The sequence below is a fragment of the Watersipora subatra genome, chromosome 10, assembly GCF_963576615.1.
Source record: "Watersipora subatra chromosome 10, tzWatSuba1.1, whole genome shotgun sequence".
NCBI lineage: Eukaryota > Metazoa > Bryozoa > Gymnolaemata > Cheilostomatida > Watersiporidae > Watersipora > Watersipora subatra.
Genome location: NC_088717.1, coordinates 6,022,260 through 6,045,139, shown reverse-complemented (window position 1 = coordinate 6,045,139; position 22,880 = coordinate 6,022,260). Strand labels below are relative to the sequence as shown.

Sequence of the window (22,880 nt, the reverse complement as noted above, 5' to 3'; positions counted from 1 at the left end):
CCGGCATGATGATGAGGTCTATGAAGGAGTCTAGCTTGGTAAAAGCGCCGCAACATAGTAAGTTCATCAACTGAGTTTATCACTGTATCAATTTTTTAAAAATCTTACTCTGCTCATAAAACAACTCCAAACATAAACACATTGTCTGTGCATTAGTTATCATTCTAACGAGCAAGAAATTCCAGAATCTGCTTGTATCGGGAAATGAGCAAGCGGGCAGATGATTTTTAGGTGAGAATCAGTCACTCTACAGACTGTGAATCTCTGATCATGTGATCATTGGTACCATTCGTATATGATTCTTATCTAGTTCAACCAGTTGAATAAATTCGTTATCGCTTCTACTACATCAATATTATTAATATTACTTATCATACTAATTTATCAAAAATTTATTTAACATTAATTTATAATTCATATAATACATATTATTATTTATTTATTATTAATATGATATTATATTATATCATGTTAATGTTATTTATGGATATTATGTATCATCAATGATATACAGCCCCTCAGGGGGGCTGTATATCATTGGTATCATATAATTATATTTATACATTATTATATCAATTATTATCAATATTATCGAGTGATTACTGCTTGAAAATATGTGTTTAAAATTATAATACCATTTTAATTAATGCAGTTTGCAATCTCAGACATCATTGAACTTTTCATTGAACTTATCGTTCAAATTATTTACAAAACTAGATGAATAAGGAGTTGTCTACTCATTTATCATCATTCGGTCTTATTAATTGTGACACTTTTGTCAACTTTCCTACCAACGTTGCCTAGCCAAACTTGTTTCAAGGTCAGGCGAGGGAGTTGTCTTTTCACGCCTCATTCTACCTTAAGTTTATCACACTCTATGAACTCAATAACTTTGATCAGTTAATAGGAAAAGCCTTCCTACTGGTCGGAACAGGTGTGGTGGTTATATCCTGCGGTGTGTAGGTTAAATCAAACTCTGTGATTGGCTGATGAGATGTGGTCGACTTGCTCTCACTTGTGCTGTGCTGCCTCAGTGTACTCATGTCATAAGCTGTTGTGCGACTGGAGTCTGTCACAGTGTCTAAGATATAAAGACTACAATAAGTTCGCTATTGGCATAAGCCTTGTAATAGAGAAAGAATAAACAAAATTGCTCATTGGCTATTTAAACCTTTATGACTTATTACTCATCATATTGGCCCCTTGCTGTTAGTTTTAACATAAACCTTATCGGAAAATGCTGACTGAAGCCAAATACATGAACAAAATAATAGTATCTCTATTAACCAATTTTAGAATATTAATATTGGCTTAACGCTTTTTTGTAAATGACGAAGTCCAATCTAATAATGACGCAGCCAATTGAATCTGAAATTTTGAGTAAATTAACCTATAACAATAATAACCATTCTATTAATCTCGAGTCACCTCAACTGTTACTTAAAACTAAAATAATATCTATTCTTTTGATAAAATTTATGTATCTTTATATAATCTTTACTATAATAAGAGCCGTGTCTGTCCGTATGTCCAAAGCCACACTATGAATATTAAGAAAAAAAGATTGCTTCGAACAGGAGTCTAACCCAGATATTCCGCTTCTCATCCAGGCACCCTATCATCTGTCCAACTCGACCAACCTGCTGCATCGTAGAACAATTGTGTGCACACTTACTACACCTGACAATATTTCACAAGTCTGCGAGCATAGTAGGTTTAACAAACAGTTGATTAAATATATTTTTATAAGCGATTAGCGTCATAAAGTACGTAATTTATGCTGTAATGTATAAAAAAATTCACATTGACTCACCCGGACACCCGGCCTTAGCTCCAGTTCCACATCTACCATCAAACCCAACCTGAACGATTCCACAGTGACATATATTGTTCTCTACATCACATACAGAGTTGCTGTTTGCAAGCTGACACTCTTCGTCACCACTGCATCCTTCTGTCTGCCCTGTATGGCGCAAAGAACTTGCTTCAAATCTGTACCATGATTGTTTTACCAGCCGCTCAAATCTAGTTATACAAGTAGTTTAAGATTTTAAATTATATATTTAACTAATATAATTTATATGTTAATAATTTAACTGTTGCTGCCAATTATTTACCCATCTACAGATGTCAATTGCTTGTCAGTTTATAATTGCCAATAACTTTTTGTATTTGCTGATTAATTCCTTACTTACAGCTGTTAGATATCCATCTATAATTGCTAATTGCATCACATATTTGCAGTTGCTAGTTTCTTGTCGATCCATGCTTTCTAATTACTTACTGACCCAAACTGACTTCCCTACCCATAGCTGATCTTTGTTTACTTGTTTGTAGTTGCTAATTGCTTAGCAATTTGTAGTTGCACACTATTTGGCTATCTGATGTTGTTTATTGTTTACCTATCCAATAGTTGCTAAGTATTTACACACCTTTATTTGCTAATTGCCTAACTACTGTATGTTGCTAAGCACTTTATCATCAAAATTTGCTAATTATCTATATATACATGTATTTGCTAATTACCTACTTATCCAGTGTTGCTAATTATTTTAATGTATTTGCTAATTGCTTACTTATCCAATGTTACTAATTATCTATATGTATTTGCTAATTGCTTACTTATCCAATGTTGCTAATTATCTATATGTATTTGCTAATTGCTTACTTATACAGTGTTGCTAATTATCTATATGTATTTGCTAATTGCTTACTTATCCAATGTTACTAATTATCTATATGTATTTGCTAATTGCTTACTTATCCAATGTTGCTAATTATCTATATGTATTTGCTAATTGCTTACTTATACAGTGTTGCTAATTATCTATATGTATTTGCTAATTGCTTACTTATCCAATGTTACTAATTATCTATATGTATTTGCTAATTGCTTACTTATCCAATGTTGCTAGTTATCTATATGTATTTGCTAATTGCTTACTTATACAGTGTTGCTAATTATCTAAATGTATTTGCTAATTGCTTACTTATACAGTGTTGCTAATTATCTAAATGTATTTGCTAATTGCTTACTTATCCAATGTTACTAATTATCTATATGTATTTGCTAATTGCTTACTTATCCAATGTTGCTAATTATTTACCTATTATCAGTATTTGCTGATTGCTTTATGTTCAATTTCTAAGAAAGTTTATTCCTCACAAAATCTAGTCAGTGCTCAGATGTTCTTAAATCAACTAGTCAATATTACGATTACCTAAATGTACTAGTCATAATACATTTGGAGTCATAATATATTAATAGTAATATACATGTATATTAATAGTAATATATATTAGTATTAATATCATATATTAACGTATATGAGTACTTTTAATAATAATTAATGCAAATGATTTCATATCAGATTGCTATGTAAATACTATCAACAGAGGAGCCAACTTTCTATATTAGCAAAGATACCTTTGTAAGACTCTTTGCTACATAGTAAAGCATACATCTATGACTGGTTTATATCAGTAAAACTAATTATAAGATCAATCTATGGATATATAACATTTATTTTTGATTCACGGGATACATAAAAATGTTAACTGATGAATTTACTTACAACTTCAACACATCTGAGTGTTCTAAATAGTGGCAAATACTCAGTAGTCTATTAGTTTACTATTGGATCAGATGACCAGATACTCAGGATTAAGTCAAACAGTTACTTAGGTTTGATCAGAAGGTCAAGGTTGCAATGGTTGACTAACTTTATAAAAATTTCAACAAAAAATTGAGCATTTGAAGAAATATTCTTAGGTCTTAGTAAATTTAAAACCATTCAAATTCTAGTATTAAATATGCCAACCATTGGTGATTGTCTTCCCATTCTGTCAAGCGCCTGTCAACTCTGGCAATCGCATTAAGCGCCTGCTAGTTATAGTTACAAATTCTACTTATTATATCGCATACCTGCACAGCGATTGGTTTTGTAGATCCAGTTAGAGGCCGCGGTTCCAGTTACACGATGGCAATCTTCCAAACCGGACAGTTTTTCCCGGTACAATATACACTGTTTTGTCAGTAGATTGTAGTTGAGACTTAACAGAAATCAACTCTCAGTTTTACAATAAATATTGAGAATAAAACAAGAATACTAAAAAATGCAAGTATGTTTACTCCTCCGCAAACTCAAAATGCAGGCTCTATACAACTTATAAAATACAGTTATGATTTGATGAATTTGGCATTAGCGGTTCCATCTACCCTTCTAAATAACATCTATGAAACTTGCATAATCAACTAATTACAAAACCACATTTTAATTTTGATAAACTATAAATAAAATAAAAAAAATATGAAAATTGTTCAAAGTTGGATGTTTCTTTTTAACAGAATTTAAACCTCTGAAATGCTGTTAGGTATTCTTTATGTGTGCTGTTGTGTTATTTTAGGAATTGTCTCTCATTAGGTAAGACAACCACGCATATCTTTAAGAAGCAATCATGATAATTTCTGTTCCCATAAATCATAAAAGGATTTATTAAGAATCTACAAGATATATATATATACCTGCCACAGTATGGCTGCCTATAGCATCCTTCTTTGCACTGCTCAACTGAGAGATCAGTGCCAACATTGAGCTCTTCAAAACCTTTCACTTTAACATTACCATCTTCAGTGGAAACTATGCAAGCTAAAATGACAACAAATTGTGTTGAGGAAATAAAATCAACATAATTTTGGATAGCGTGACAGCATTTGAAAGTTTTCTTCAATCAACTGTTTTTATTTATTTTAGAAAATTTGGATTTGAAATTGTCTTCTTCAGCCATCCACTTGCTCAATGATAATTTAAAAGGTTAGCACCATAACAGAGGTTGCAGCTAAGCCAGACATAAAAGACCTGAGTTCTTTGGCATTCTATATTAATAAATCCTACATTGTCATCGCGTGTGTCTGTTAATAAATGCTGTGCATTCCCACAGTTTTTTGGCAGATTTCATCCAAATTTCACACGGATATGTTCTGTGCCTTATGCCAGGTTGCAAAAATTACTTGGGTTCAAAACTCTAACTGGTTTCCAAAAATCGGCCTATCAAACACCCACCTGCAGGTTATCTATTTTATAATCAAAATAATCTGGAACATTAACAGGCTTACTGCTAGAAAACACTAAACTCATTTTGGTTAAAAATGAGTTAAATGTTAAAATTAAATTGAAATTATTAAAATTAATTAAAATGCCCTAATGTTGATCAGTATTAAAAGCCATTAACTTGGCTAATAATTATAACTTGGTCTGTTTTAAATCCATGTGATAAATAAATAGATTTGTCTTTGCTATACCTCACTTATGTATGATCTAAGGCTAAAATAGACATATTGAACAAGCAAAATGACCATAAGTTAACAGAACAATAAATGTATGAAAAGACGCTGACAAGACGATTCCTTTTCAAGAAATCTATGAAAAGCCACTGTCATCTTAGGATATGCATGACAAATCTCACATAGATAGCTGTAAAAAAGACAACTTTATGTTAGTTCTGATTGTTTCACTTGTGGAATAAAATATTTGTTTATCTATTCAATGTATTTGTAAAACCCTTGTTTGATTAGCAAATATATTTAACTGTTGATACCAACAGCATAGCAGAGGTTTTGCCACTCAGCCTTGTTCATCAGTTGTAAATAAGTTAAGGCTTTCAAACTTCTCAAGCCTCCAGTGAGTTTTTATTTATATAAAAATAGGCTTCTATATTAAGAAAACCAAACTGGTAAAAGTTCTAGATTTTCTTAAATATAGAAATATCAAGCCAACCAGATTTTATACAGTTCTACATACACTACTGTGTAGGCAGCTGTTGAAAGGTGTTGTCAGCATCTGAAATTACTCCAGTTCCAACATCAGCAAAAAAGAGTAGAACTTAAATTTTATTTCTTATTTAACAAAGAAGCTTAAATGAATCATATTTATAATCATATAAAATTTATTATTAATTATTCATAGATAGCTCATCTAAAAGCTATTCATAGATAGCTCTATATAGTTATTTCATTATGGATTATTGAAAAGTACATGAACTCAAACTCTATACAACGATCTTCAACTAGTTCATCTGTTTGTAACTAGATTTCACCAATTAATGATTTATGTGGAAAAAATCTTACCATTGATGTGGAGAGTTTCTTGAAGTGGTGCGCTGCCTTTTTTCTCTATACTTTCTAAAAATGCGGCATCAAAACTAAATAATGATTTATATAAACACTATATGATACAATATTTAATTACAAATAAGTTTACAAAGACATGCAATCTTGCTCTTTTTCCAATTAAACAAGGCTCTCCCATTTTTCCCTAGATTCTGGCACAAAAAGAGGCACCTGTAATTTTATCCTTTACCAAAACAATTAATTATCAGAATTTCCTGTCCTTTGGTAAACAAAATTATATAAATATCTAGTAGATGTTTGTTAGCCTATATGTTAAAAACTTTTATTTGGCCTGGACTTGACCAACAAACAATAAATTACAAAATATTTTCAACTAGTCTATATTTCTTTGTCTGTGAAAATGCCTAAGTAGCACTTTACTAAATTTTATTATTTTGTGTTTTTGATTTTATTTCTATAATAATTGTAGTATGCATGAAATCATCATACTATATAATTTATAAAATACCAATTTATTTTTTTTAAATTTCTCTCATATCAGTTATTATATCTTATATCATTTATACCATATTTTTATTATATGCTATTATATACTAGTCATACCTCGACATACGAGTGCCCCAACATATGAGAAAATTGAGATACGAGCAGCGTTTTGAACTCGTTTCTTTCTTGAGACATGAGCAGACGAGCTCGTTGTCGAAGGCCACTACATGGCCAAGCATGCGAGAGGCCACATTCGAGAATGGCAACACTCGGCCTTTTTTCTTGAATCAGTTTGAAAAAAGTTTGTAAAAGGTTGGCTAACAAGGTGTAAAAGTTATAGTGAACGCGAGACAAAAATCATTAAACTGAAAACAATAAAAAATTAGAGCGACAAAATTAAATTCAAGGTTTTTATTACATAGTGCTACAAGAGTTTAGTGTACCAGACACGTTGCGCTCAAGTCTTTCTCAGACTGCCGTTACATCTGTCTCAAAAGTAAAAACTTACATCAGTGATCATATCAATGTTACATTGCAGATTTTAACAACTAAATAAGTATTAGTTACTTTTTTAACGTATGTACTAAATTGCAACAGTTGAAACACATTTTTACAACGTAATATCTTGTTTTATGTAGTTTTTTCATAGCATGGTAACGGAATAATTTGTATTTAGTCATTTCGTATAGAAAGTAATAACTTGAGATGCGAGTAAATTGACATATGAGCTCAGTCCAAGAATGCATTAAGCTCGCGTGTAGAGGTATGACTGTACAGTCTAGTGTGAGAGATTGTCAGGTTTGCTGATAAAGCACAGAGAATAAGTACCTGCCCAATTATATTGAGTAAGAATGCTCACAACTACTTAAAAGACTGGAAGGTTGACAATTAGCGCAGGTGTTACAGTGTCAATATACTAAGCTGAATATCACAAGTATGAATCCTGCTCCCAACCTCAAATTGTGGCATCAAAAGACAGTTCTTATTATAGTAAAGATTTGTATACTATGTATACTGAATGCATTAGGATATATTGCTTATGCCGAGATATAGTGATTATACATGAATACCAATATAGAAGGTTGGAAATGTTCTATTTGTATAACTTTTATACAATAAAAGATGAAAATACTATTTGTTTTGCTAAATATACATTTTAAATATTTAAAATGGTTCAAATTTCTAAGATGCAATTCTACCTGCTGATCCAGAAGTCTGTGTAATTCTGCAGTTTTGACAGCACTGACAGTCTGTAACAGGTGCCCCCCTGTTGTAGCTTGTGGCTGATACACCGTTTCTACAGACACACAACACTATTTGAAACGGTGGAATAAAAAATTATTGAGACTTCAACTCTCTAGTCTTGAAGCACCGACAGACAACTCTACATCTCTTTTATTTACAGCCAAGCATTATCTGTCCAGAGAGAGAGAGAGAGAGAGAGTTATCTGTCCAGAGAAAGAGTTATCTGACCAGAGAAAGAGTTATCTGACCAGAGAAAGAGTTATCTGACCAGAGAAGGAGTTATCTGTCCAGAGAAAGAGTTATCTGACCAGAGAAAGAGTTATCTGACCAGAGAAAGAGTTATCTGACCAGAGAAAAAGTTATCTGTCCAGAGAAAGAGTTATCTGACCAGAGAACGAGTTATCTGACCAGAGAACGAGTTATCTGACCAGAGAAAGAGTTATCTGACCAGAGAAAGAGTTATCTGACCAGAGAACGAGTTATCTGTCCAGAGAAAGAGTTATCTGACCAGAGAAAAAGTTATCTGTCCAGAGAAAGAGTTATCTGACCAGAGAAAAAGTTATCTGACCAGAGAACGAGTACAGTTCCTCACGTTAATGAGATGACATTCGATGCTTATATAAACAAGATTCTTATACAGTAATATATAATTGTTCAGTTTTGCCTGCCTCTTGATCAAAGCATTTGGTCACAGATACTAGTATAAACCGATTGTGAGAAAAGCACTAAACAATGATATTTTAATAGTAACTAATGCCAAAGATTGACTAAAATTGGAGGTTAAAGGCCCAAGCACAGTATCGCTCAAATCGACGATTAGCGATGCGATAGTCCGCAACGATGGGATGCGATGACGTCATTTTGCGATGAGTTGCCAACACAATTGTTGCTAGCAACGATGCGATGGACTTTCAACACGTTGAATTTTGACACCGATGATTGCAACTGTTGATTGGCTGTTTGTGGACGACATCGGATCCAATTTCAACAGTTGTGAAGATCGATGTCAAGACATAATAAATGATAGTTGATTCTACAGATGGCTCATTATTGAATACAAATACAATGAGTATAAATTATTCCAGAAATACTATAGACAAGTGTATTATGTAATAAACAGTAAGTAGTTTTTCAAGACTTGACAGCGATTTCAGGATCGAGCAATAGCACTAACACAAATGCAAGAAGACATAAATGAGTAACTTTTGTTAACACTTTCAATTAGATGTTTAGGCTTATTTGTTCTTACAAGACAACCTTGACCTTTAGGTCACTTGTGAGAATTCCACCTAAAGATGAGTCAGTACATGACAAATCTGATACGGTATATAGCTAGCAATATTTGTTTAATAGTGAAACAGCAGTCTGAGACAGCAGAACATAAGCAACGTATCAATATCGCTGTTAGGTTACTGCACCACATTAGCATATTAAAATGAGGATGATGAGGCATGATTCTATTCTGATATCACAAGGCAGAGAAAAGTAAGGTAAAATCATACATGACAGTGTCAGCCAGCCCCCTTCGGTTTCTCAGTTCCTCTGCCATGAGCTGTAAAATAGTGCAGTCAGGAGTCAACCTTTTTGCCTCATACATATAAATGTTTTATATTGTTTAAAAATTGAGTATATACATATGTGCAAATACATGTATACATACATGTATACATACATGTATATGCATGTATGTATACATAAATGTATATACATGTATATATACTGTATACATATATACATGTACATACGCACAAATACATCTGTATACACAAACATACAGTTGAGCTTATGGCTTGGCGTGCAGATGAAATCATATATATATATATATAATAGATATAATAATAGATACAATAATATATATACATTGTATATATATATAATCTAATTATATATACATGTATAAATAAATTATAAAAGATTTTTAAGTAAATAAATAAGGCTAAATGAAGAAAAGCATAATGTAGAACCAAGTTAAACGCTTTTCCAAGACCATTCATACGTAGAGCATTCTTATTTTTGTATTGCATTTCTAAAATTTTAATCTAACTAGATATAAATACATTTAGTAAACTGCTATCTTTTTCCTAAATATTTCATCCTACATAACTCTTATAATAATATGATAAATATAATGAAATATAGCAATCACAATTTAAAAATATAAACGATAACCAAACATTAAGTATAAATGCCTGTACATTAAACACAATTAACTAAATTTACTTATGCCAGACTAGCATACCTCAGACAAGGCTTGGAATAATTAAACAACTAATTAATCAGGAGCTTAAGACATTTCACCAAAAAAGTAGACAACTCCGATATGGCTATGGTTTACTCAGATGCATAGAACTTTTAGTTGTTATAAGCAAATATGTTTAATCAAGTTTTTTAATAAAGCTCTAAATTTTATTTTATTATTCAATTATTGCATTAGAGTAGCAGATATAAACCATGACAATACATCCTCAGTGGGAAACCAGAAGCAACGACAAGTAAACACTTGAGTGCTGGTGAGAGACTAACTCTGCCTTCTACGCTTGATGGTCTGTGACAAATAGCCAGACAACAAGTTTGATATTAATTTTGTCAACCAGAGCAGAAAATCCTTTCCAGCAAATCTTGTAGTGTGTCTAACATAACTCCTTGGTAACAGATATGAGATAACAACTCCATAAAGCCAGTGACTAGAGTACAAACTCTATCATGAAAGGAGGAATTGCATGAAGTGGTCCAGCCTCACACAGCATACAAATGAGCTTAGTTTAATATATCATAAATGTGATTTCAAATCCTTAATTAACTTTGTTATCTGGTATGGCCTGTTATTTTACTACTAAAGCATGGTATTTCAGAATAGACTAAAATCGTAAGACTACTTCGGGGAGATTGTTTTAATGGAAGCCAGGCTACATGTATCATGTATAGCCACTACCGCACTTCAAGATTATATAGTTTTGGTTGTAGAGTTTAAATGTTGACAGCATTTTCAATTGTCTATCTTAGCAATTGCTGTTGCTAAGATAAACAGTCGTGTCTAACCTCATTTTGAATAAACCGACCATTATTCTCTCTGAATGTAGTTTTCGAGATAAATGATCTTTAATAGTCAAGAACTTACTTGTGATGCAAAACGAATTTTTGCAATCAAATGGTACATTCTGTTATGATAACTTCAGACTGTGAGTAATACAAGAGCTTGGAAGCAAAGCTGTCTTTAACCTGAACAGTTAAATGTTAATCGAGGTGTTTACTGTAAACTACTTACTGTAGAGTTGATCTGATTGGATTGGAGTTGTCGTACTTGTTCTCTGAGGTGGTTAACTTTGTTAGATATGAGCCAGGCATAGCAGGTAAATGCTATCATACAGACTACGCCCGTCGCAATTGCTGTGGATATCATCTGTGATGCAGTGAACCTGCTGCCTTTGCTGCTCTTGAACTCCAACATCTTCCTGTCCACAATTACTCAGAACAAATAGTTTAGTCCTGCATGCATAGCAGGTAAAAGTATTTTTTTAACAAAACAGTCATTTAACTTTTTGCATGTTAAAAAATATTGATTATCACTATTATAATGTGTGAGCAGCCATAAACAACAAGCTGAATGATAAAATTCTAACTATCATAACTTAGTTATCATTCATCTTGTGTATAATTACAATTAAAACAGAAAAGGATTATCATAAGTATTTTTCTGGAAGTTTGGTTATGTTAAATGATAGCTACAGCTCTCTTACCAAAAGCCTTTGCAATTGACAAATGAGAAATAGTTTGCGTATATTTGATTCAATGAAGTCAGTTGTTCTCATTGGAAAAATTACAATTTTCATTGTATTTCCTTCTGTATAGAATCAGCTTCATTTGAGATTCGTTTAAGAGAACTTATAGATTTGTCAGTAATAAATGGTGACTTTTGAATAAAAATTGTCAGAAATGATAAAGTGCAGTGCAGACATCAGTGTTTTTTTAACTTTGCGTTACAATAGCAGTTGTTATAAATGTGCCAGCTTTTCACACAATCACACAATTCTGTGCATGCAATTACTGAGACGGCTGAAATGTTAGCTGGTATGGGGCTCAAACCCATAACAATCAGCTTATTAGACTGACACTCTAACCAACTGAGCTAATCAGACACCTGAAGGCGCAGAATAATTGTGCTAATATTTATTCCCTGTGCTTTGTACAGAAAAAGTGTGCAGACGGACAGACAACTGTAATATCAATAACAAAGTTAGCTAGATACATACATAGACACATATATATATATATATATATATATATATATATATATAGATACATATGCATGTTGATGTCTATTTAAAAAAATTCTTTGAAACTCAGTTTTTTAAGAAATATTAAAATACATTACATAACTAGTGTTATAAGTTGAAAAGTAATCCTATATATATAGTATAAACAGAGAGCTAACACAAGAACGTTCTTACTCACAGTTGATCCGAAGTAAAGCCAGTAGTGTTCTGAGTGTCATATAGGAGACTAAGTTAAACTGGCCATAGTTCATTACATCTGATTTAGTCGGAAACAGATCAACACTAATCTACCATTCAGGCAGCTGCCAGTGGCAACCAATCGCATTTATTCATCTCTCCTGATTATTATCATTAGCATGATCTGTGGGAACAACTTGTTCTACGAACTGAAACATGAGAGACCAATAGTTAAAACTTGACACTCAAGCTAATAGTTGACTTTCTGGTATTGTCAAAATAACCCTGACCTTACAATTAAGAGAGTAAATAACACGGTAAGGTAATTGGATAAAACCAATAGAATAATCTTGTTCATGAATATATATTTGTAGCATTTGATAGATTATTGTTATATAACTTATAAATTTGCAGATTTATAGCATATTATTTGATAGCATCATTGAGGTAATCTGATCTTACGATGGATCGAGGCTCATAACGCCTTTTATATTGCACATAAAATGCTAGTTTTGACTGCAAATTGTATCACACGTCTCAATGAGTGCAATGAGCTTTTATGCAACATTGTTAAATATAAAATAAAAATGTTTTTAAATTTAGAATCTTCAAATTTAGAAGCTTCAACAAATTTCAAAGCAGGACACAAGCTATATCATCACTGGTTAATTGCAAGCAACAGATGCCAACTGTTTAAAATTTTTCTCGGCTTCCCAATGCATATTAAGAGATCTTGACAAGTTGGAGGTATGTTAGCAGATTTATGGTATCCAAAAGAGTTAACGTCGCTCCACCCAAAGGAGCAGGCCAAATATAGGCAACATTCGCTTAGCCCGTTACAGGGCTATATTTGTCTTCCCAAAATTCTGACGAGCCATTTGAAAAAAAACAACGCCACCTCTATTTGACAGCCACCTCTATTTGACCGCCAGTATAAAGGAAGGTTTTGAAAAATGGAGCGACATAGCGTTCAAACAGAGGTTCTACGGTATATATATACAAATATATATATGCAAATATATATAATTATACATAAAACAAACTACATATTCTTGAAACTGACAGCAGATGAAAGATAAGTATAACATGTTATCTAAATTATTTATTGATTATTTCATACTTGAGCACTCTTAATTAACTTTACTTGAGTGATTACCTTTAAAGTAATTACTTACTACAACTATATATACTATACATATTCCTATACATGTTCATATATAACACCTTTCAATCTATAAACCAGAAGGAAAATATATATTAATCATTACGTATCAATCAGAAAGCCAAAGACCAGCTATTCTCAAATGGATAAAAACATGTCCTTTGTGGATCACCATTCACTTATGTATTACAAAGCCATGGCAGACCGTATCTGATGACAATGTCAGCGAGTGCTAGTAAACCTCTACAATCAAGTCTATAATCAATGGCCAGGAGCTGACAAAGCAAGCAAGGCCACTCATGTAGCTGCGGGCTACAAGTAGTCAGAGACATGCTGTGAGAGAATAAATCAAGTACACTCTATCGATTATCTCTTTGTATTTGATGAGATTATCTCAAGATCAAAGCGTTGTAAGCTATGGAGTGTGTAAATATTGCTAGCTATGATACATACTAGCAAATGACCTATTCACAATCCATGTCAGAAGGAAAAGGCAGGCCGATAGCCTACGCAATAGTTCAATAATTATCAAACACCCGTCATAACCGTAACCATTGAACTGTATGATTAGGTTGAAAATAGCAGCTATATTTGTTAACCACATAAAGTTAACTGTATTAACTCTCAAGGTTAATAATGATATCTACGTATGTTAACAAAAGTAGATGCTTATCATAGGATGCTGCATGTTTCCAAAACAAAGCTTACAATTTATAAAATAGTAGCAACAAATAAATGTGACAAGTTTTGAATGCACAAGCTTAGGAATAATGAAGACGGAATGAATTAAATGCTGGGCTAAAAGCGTGGTTTGTGAGTGCAAAAGAAAGTAATTCAGAGGCGTGCTAAACCTACAGTTGGTCAGCACCGTAACAACCACAGACAGCCGAATGCTGACTTGGAATCTTGCAAACATCCTGATATTAAACATACAACAGTACATACTGCCCATAGGGTGACAGGAAAACAAGCTAGATTAGCTGCAGCACAAAAGTTGAATGCTATTAAACAATACATGATAAACGTGATATGTAATACTTATAAAAGGTTCAAAGGTTTTCTCTCAGCTCGCATTTGCCTTCCATCCTAACATGGAATGTTGAGCAGTCACACTACGTGTGAGACGATATGCTTACGAGATAAAATATCAAAATATGTCATTTTCATATGAGAAATTTTACACATTTATATACTCTACTGGTTAATGGAACTGAGTGGGAGGGTCGGTTTTTTGAAAGACACTGCAGGTTGACATGAGTTTCTCGATATACGTGCCAAGCACCTGGTTTTCAGACTTCAACTTGATGTTCTTCTCCTTAACTGTGTCTACCTTGCTTGACAATGCTACAAAAGGCCACAGCCACGTGTCAAATTGAACAAGATAACCGTATCCCCTGACACATACAAAAGATATAAGTGACCACTAGGAGCTCACCTAGTAAAACATTCATTACAAAGGCGACTGCACGAATGGAAGAAGACAACTACACTCGCGCAGCAAAATGAAGACATTCAATAATAAAGCTACAATCGCACATGCGGAAAAATACAGCCAGACTGAATGGTATGGTTAACTGTAGTCAAGCCAGTAACACACAAGCAACAAGAATTAGGAAAACCCTCCAACAAGACATAGAAGCAGGTGGCATTTTCTCATTCATTAACCATCACACAGAGCTTGTAGTAAAGGAACAAGAATGAGAGGGTCAAGCACTGGTGGTGTTTCCTATAAACCAGTGACAGAGGCTACATTGTACAAATGATATATTCAAAAGGCATCAAACGAATAAAGAAAAAAGTCCAAGATTTGAATCAAGTGGTTCGTAGTACTGTCCAGCGATTGAACATCTTGCTTTCATCTAACAAGAGTGCAACTGCTCGATGATGAACAATTTGTCCCTTAGTATTCAATTACTAACACTAAGGTTGAGGTCAGTCTTTTAACAAGATGAGAATAGCCATTCAAAAACAACTAGATGTGCATAATTAGTGTGAGAAAAGCCTTTATGCTTATGAAAAGTGTCAAGGGAGTCTGATTATTGGATATTACAATACCCATATAGACATCTGACAAAAGCTTTGAATTCTTAATAACATCACCAAAAATTTGGACTTTATTTTCTATTGTAATAAAAAGTGAAATAGTTAGTTTTCCAGTAACAATATGTTGATACATTTTTTCACACTAATACTCAACATAACCAGCATGTCATAACATTACCCAGATAGATAACCAATTCAACACGTAAATATTCAGTTGCTTGATGGTTATGATTATTTATGAAGAGAACTATTAATCCTTTAGAGTCAGATTTAATTTTCAAACGAAATTTTAAAAGTCAACCGCCATGGCTATATATACGGTAACCTTTCAATACTTAAGAAATAATTGAAATTTCTTAAACTGAATGTTGCATCATCTTCAGCACAAAATCTCCTTGCTAATGATATATAAAATAGCTAGCTTTACTGAATTCTTCCATTCCATAATAATGGGGAAAAAATGGTTAGAGAGATCATTTTTAAATCGCCTCTAAGATGCAGGGATTATTGGCTGTAACAACAAGAAAATACATGTAATGTTGCACATGTTTTGTGGCCTCTCATGTTAGCCATGCACATCGTAGTAAACACTGAAACCTTGTCACCTTAGTAGCTTTATTATGTTGCCCTAAAGAGGACACGCTTACATTTTGCACCTTACGAGTAAATTATGAGTAGGAATGCAGAAGTTGTGTTATTAATGCTCTTTTGTATTCTTTGAAGCTTAGAGTGGGAAGGTTCTTTGTAAGTTTGTACAAAATAAAAGTGTTGACTCGGGCTATTTTTATACTTATTCAAAAAAAATTGTTTCTAGACCTATTACTTACTTAGAAACTTTCGAAACTAAAAGCGCTTGTCAAAAACGATAGCCGGGTAAGGGTAACTTACCAGTCAGATGGGGGAAATCAAAAAGTTTGCTAAAACCCTTTTGATTAGTTGCAGTAGAATCTAAAACTCCTGGTGATTTCACATAACAAAATTCATGTGGATTGTGTTACTCATTTCATAACAATAAGAAAAATTAAACCGGATACTTGGCTCGGACAATTTAGCCTTCATTTTTGGTTGCCAATTTTGGAAAAATGATAAAACAATTTAATTTGCTGATATAAGATTTCAAATAGGGGTGTATCTTGTAGAGAACTTTGTATAGAAAACACAGCTAAAAACTATTTAGGTACTGTTAGTGGTTGCCATGCAACAAGCAAAGGAACTGCGTAGTGTCAGAAAGCCGCAGGATATGGCTTTCTGACTTCAAAGAGTTAACCTACCATCAAGGGTGTTCTGTAAGCCCAAGATCTGGGTAATTAAGCGCTGCTTTTCCTCAAGGACATCTTCATCGGATGCAGTTGCCGGGCCTAAGGAGTAAGACTAATTAATAATAACCAGACAGCAGAGCATGGATACTGCACCTACTCTTTCTAATCTGAGGTATTTTAGGATATCTAATAACGTTAGTAAATTAGTAAATATATAACTCAGAATGAACAACTTTCCTAAAACGAACCTGCTTCATCAATATGAAGAACACCCTCTGACGACATAGCAGTATTAAAAGTTCAAATTGAATCTTTGGAAGACTTATCTGGTCTTGATGCAAGACCTGCAAACATTAACACAACTATGGATGTTAACTATGGATGTTAACTATGGATGTATAATGTTCGAATAACAATAGTCTTCATTTTCTAAGTAAAGATACCTGAATATGGAAGAGTTAATACTGATGTTAGTTCCAATTAGCCGACATGAGCATTTATATAGACAATGCCACTAATACACGTACATTGTGGTTTCATACTTCACATGGGTTTGCAGATGCCCATGGCCTACAAATTCGCACCCTACTATTTCAACGATTCAGATTTGCACTAAATGGATCTGTCCAAGGGTCATGATGCATCCTCAAAACTCCACTTTTTAATTTGAGTGTAGTCACCTAATTGCACTAACTAAGCCAGGACACCTGATCGCAATTGATGGTCGTACTGACAACTTACCTCTACTGAGAAGAGCTTAACTGAGTATATCGATTCCATCAGCAGTGAGCGCTTTTATGATGCTAAATAGTAGTCTCACAAAAATGCTTCCACACAAATTCTGTGAAGCGAAATGGCATCGAATATGTTTGAATTTTACCGTTTCTATGATTCAGAGTGGAAGCAACTCCGAACCCATTCGAAGCATGGAAATACAGTGATAGTCTAAATGTTCAACAAGGCTGTCTCGTCAGCACATTATAAAATTGCGCCAAAAAATTGCATAAAACAGTATTTTTTGTCAAAAATCATTACGACTTGGTAAATTTAATTTGGAATCAACTCTTAAAACACCTCTGTCTCTGACAACGGAGGATACCCAAACCCACAGTATCACCAAGATTTTTGAACAGCTTGATGTTGCTAGCTGGCAGTAAAAACTCAGATCTAAAGGCATCTATGTAGTAATGCAACTATGTAGTGATGCATCTATGTATTGATGCATTTATGTTGTGGTGCATATATGTAGTGATGTATCTATGTAGTAATGCATCTATGTAGTGATGCATCTATGTATTGATGCATTTATGTGGTGGTGCATATATGTAGTAATGCATCTATGTAGTGATGCATGTATGTAGTGATGCATCTACATATGTAGTGATGTATAACCTTGTCTATGACCTTCGACATTATCATGCAATGACATTAAACCCAAAAACCGTTCACTCAACCACATAGATTTTCCCATTGTATTACATTGCTTTGATTTTTTTAATTCGAGATCTACGTGAATTTTAAGGTATGCCTTTTTTAGATTTAGAAGGCACATTTTACTCCTAGACCAACTTCTATCTTCTAATCAGGCATGACACATAGCTGCCTCACAGTCTGGGTTACTTTGAACATAATTGCCAAGTAATCCACAATAGGGCATATCCTCTTGAGCAAATTGGTTATGTAACCAACAGCTAGTAGAAATCATTCTTCTACATCGGAATTCATTGTGATGCCATATAGCTCCAGTCCTGGACCATGTTTCCAATAATATACTTCTCCCAAAAATTTTTTCTGTGTACGTTTGTTTCTTTCTATATCAAACAACCATGCTTGAAAAACCACAACCTAGCACTAAATCATATTGTGAAGTCTTTTCAATCAACCTCTTGGACTCAGGCGTAAGCTTGGCAGGTTTGTTGATATCACTAATAACACCGTCAATTCTAACCTTGGCCTTCATCTCCAACATAACACCTGCACAAGCTGCTAGCGCTAGAATGACAAAGCACTGAAGTTAAGCCTCCTTATTCCCCAAAACTTTGGCCTCTAAAGAGATCCATCTACGCATTCTGCTCATTTATTCTTTTTATACAGACCATAAGCCGGCATTACTCAAAACCATCATCATTAATCTAGTGACCAAATTTGAAAAGTCAAAATTTAGTGAAGCAAACAAGCACTTTATCTGGATCGCTCCGTTACCCGAAGTTATGTTTACACGTTAGGTTTTGGTTTTTTTTTGGAAATCAGTGACACCTGCCTGTCAAAGTGTCGAGTGTCCACTACTGTACAAACCTTTTTTGTAGGTGTATTCATTTACTCTTATCTAACAGGTGCTCATAAACGGTGCAAATTCTAGTAACTTTTTCCAAAGAGACTATTAGTGGAATAGTAGTGCACTTTTTTGTTACATTTTATAAGTAATAGTAAAATCTGAGAGCTTCACTATTATTATGATGCCTTCACAGCTTCGTTGAGATAGCTTGAAATTTGTTGGATGGTTTAATCAGTTAACCAACAGTCATTAAAGGAAAAAAATTTCTTCAAGCCATACCACAATGATTATTAACAGAAATGGAAGAAACTGCACACACATTCAGCTGCATAGTATAAAATACATTTCATAATACAATACTCTTAATTAACATTACAAACATGTTTTATTTAAGGGTCACTGCATCCAGATTGCGACTTACCCTAAAACGTTAAAATAGGTTAAATGATCAGTTGTATAAAAATATTACCTGCAAAAATCAGATTTTGATAAGTAAAAACTGAACATGTCATCTACTATATAAACGGCAATCGTTGTCTGTCTGATAGATTGATTGTCCGCCTTATAGAGCGGTCTTTCCTTTTATCGTCGTACGAATTTCGGTCATACGAAGCGAACGAATTAATATGTGTAGTAACGGTAAATAAATTATAGAGCGGTCTTTCTTTTTCCATTCGGTCGAACGAAGCCAACCGAATTAATATGAGTACTAATTATCGTAATTTCGTAATATGGACTATTAGCCGCTACTTTTCTCTGACGATTTGAGCCAAACGGCTTATATAAAGGTGTGGCGATTCTGTTGTTTTTCTTTCACCGCTCGGGCGCATTAACCGAAATCCCCGGTTAGCATGCTTTTCAAACGGCAAATTTTCTGCCGTGTTGAAAAGCACCTTTCCTGAGTTCTGCGGCCTATACAAAGGTGTCTATACAGCTATACAAATGTACTATTCATTAAATAAAATAAATTAACGAGTAGTTATTTACATGAAATTAATATTTACTGCCAACGTGTACCGAGAAGGTCACGTAAACGTTTGTTTCTTGGAGCCACTGGAAAAACGCATTTCTCACCTACTAAATTTCTACATCAAAAAGGTAAGTGTTTCTTATACGACGTTGTATTGTCTATGAATTGCCACATCTCTGTTACTTAATAACGTTGGATTTGCAACTGTTCGTGATAGTGGGTCATGTTCATTTCCTCTAGCAGCCGAGTTACTAATTTTTTCCAGCTCTGAGTAGGCCTACTGTAACTTACTATTACAGAACTTTCACGAGTACTCCGAGGGTTGCGATACGCTATTGTGAAAAGAAAGAGAGCAGCTGCTATCGACTTACTGTCACCCTGCATCAGCCATGACCAGCTATACGTCGCCTGCTCAAAAGTAGGCACACGCCGAAAACTGTTTCTTCATACGCCCGACAGAAAAACCAAAAATGTTGTCTATCCGCAAGTGTTGCGTTGAACTAAGGGAGAGAAAGAGAGAGAGAGGGAGAGCGAGGAGGAGAGGGGGGAGAGAGGGAGGGAGAGATTGGGAGAGAGAGGGAGAGCGAGGAAGAGAGGGGGGGGAGAGAGAGGGGGAGAGAGAGAGGGAGAAGAGGGAGGGAGAGGGGAGAGAGAGAGCGAGGAGGAGAGAGAGGGAGAGAGAGAGGGAGAGAGAGGGGGAAGAGGGAGGGAGAGAAGGGGAGAGAGAGGGAGAGCGAGGAGAGGGGGAGAGAGAGAGGGGGAGAGAGAGGGAGAGAGAGAAGAGGGAGGGAGAGGGGAGAGAGAGGGAGAGAAGGGGAGAGGGAGGGAGAGCGAGGAGGAGAGGGGGGAGAGAGAGAGGGAGAGAGAGAGCGAGGAGAAGAGGGGGGAGAGAGAGAGGGAGAGAGGGGGAAGAGGGAGGGGGAGAGACGGAGAGAGGGAGAGAGGGGGAAAGAGGGAGAGAAGGAGAGAGAGAGGGGGAGTAATGAGGAGAGGGGGGAGAGAGAGAGAGAGGGAAAGAGGGAGGGAGAGAGAGGGGAGAGAGAGGGGAGAGACAGAGAGAGGGAGAGAGGGGAAAGCGGGAGAGATGGAGAGAGGGAGATGTAACTGCATATTTGGAGTTGTTTTACGGTATGAAAGCCAACTCTCAATACACCTTATGCTGCCCGTGAATCTGCTGCTGTAGACGGGTAATGCAGCTAGTTAATATATAAAAAAAACAGCAGTTTATGAAAAGGATGTTGGGGCGCTGTGTGACCTACCAACTGGTCATAGCAAGCTCCTTTCCTTCCAATACAGGTTAAATCTAACATACACCCCGATATGAACATGTTTGATAGAAGAAGAAACAGCGAATTACTACATGAACCTCTGTGCAGACTATGATGTCGCCTGAGCCAATTCTAACCCCTCCACAGGAAACTGGAAATCAGTCATCTCGTTCCTTAATCTCACGAAGAGACTGATGTTCTAACAACACTCAATCCAGATGATAGAATATAAACCTCAAAAATTGCCAATCTAATACTCCTACAATCTTTATTTTCAAGTATCATTCTGTAAATTTTATACCATTATAACACTGTAAAAGTCTGTACAGGAACAATTACTCTGTAGATTGTATTTATACACTCTCAAATAATAACATTTCATCTTGGCCCGCAAAAAGGAGTATTTTTCTGTTTTTGTATAATTTTTAATCAATAAAGAGTTCATCATTATCACGAAAAATATCTTAGACCTCTACAGTATACTGTGTTAACTAGATGATAGCGCGAAAGACTCTCCTGAACGATTCGTCCGAGCTACATTGACAGTCAGTTGTTAATCTACAGACTTAACACCCATGCCTGATAGTTCTAATAGCTAATAGTAAATTATACCAAACTCAAAATACTTTGAATACAAACATGAGAAAAACATAATAAATACCTAGCAGAACTACGATAATACAATGTACATGTACTTCTTTTACGGAACTAAAGCCTCGGACTTGATTTAGTTCAAGGTTTTACGATTTCCCCAAAAATAAAAAGTACTAGGGCTATGGGACATCACGATTTCGCTTTTTCATAACCCGTACAAATGAAAGACGCGCACACTAGAAGTGGCGGGAGTTTTCAAACAGCCTGACTAATAATACAGTTTTTTGTATAAAAGTTCGTCCGTAGAGCATGAGTGTTGTCGCCTACAAACACCTGATAGTACAACAGGAACATAAACTTATCTTTCAGCTTTTTCCTTCGGAGGGTGGGCTACTCAAACTAAGATGTTTTATAGTCAGAAATTTATGCTGAATTCAATTATGTTTCTACACCTATGTGTTTGCACATTTCTGAGCTAGAGAGCATTTTCGAAATGGGAGGGGGCAACTCCAAGTTTGGTTTGAAAACCTTACATATCAGACAAAGAAAACTATTTTATAATCTCAAAAATTAATAAATGCTTTTATTTGAGATTAAGTGAGTCAATTCTCAGCATTCCTTAACCCATGCCAAGGATGCAGCAAGACCGCTTGTTTCACTGTCTTGATTAGTCTGTGAATGAAACCCTAGTCAGAGTGACTAAACTTCAATATGAGACAGCCAAACAGTATTCAAACAGATGGTTGATATTGGAAGAAGAGAGCATTCAATGCGAAATTGCTCAAAAATTGCTAATCATTGAGAACTTTGATGAGAGTTCAGACTTCTTGTCATTATGCCAGTTATAAAAAGTATTGTAACAACCTCGTTATGGAAAGAGCTGAGAAAAGACATGAGAAGAGACAGAAAGAATGTGATACAGCAGGAGAGGTGAGATCAGATATTTATAGCTCTACGAATTCATGATGATGGTACTTTGGTGGGAGAAAAAGAAAAC

The 22,880-nt window shown here is 34.6% G+C and overlaps 1 protein-coding gene across 1 annotated transcript; it reads right to left on the bottom strand.

Moving 5' to 3' along the window:
- Nucleotides 1-13,843: 13,843 nt before the first annotated feature.
- LOC137405979 (short coiled-coil protein B-like) lies at nucleotides 13,844-22,014 on the bottom strand. Its single transcript, XM_068092469.1, has 4 exons — nucleotides 21,951-22,014; nucleotides 17,025-17,120; nucleotides 16,789-16,875; nucleotides 13,844-14,818 (listed from the first exon to the last, which is right to left on the bottom strand). The coding sequence occupies exons 2-4, from the start codon at nucleotides 17,059-17,061 to the stop codon at nucleotides 14,676-14,678; spliced, it is 267 nt and encodes an 88-aa protein (XP_067948570.1). The 5' UTR covers nucleotides 17,062-17,120; nucleotides 21,951-22,014; the 3' UTR covers nucleotides 13,844-14,675.
- Between the last annotated feature and the right edge of the window lie 866 nt (nucleotides 22,015-22,880).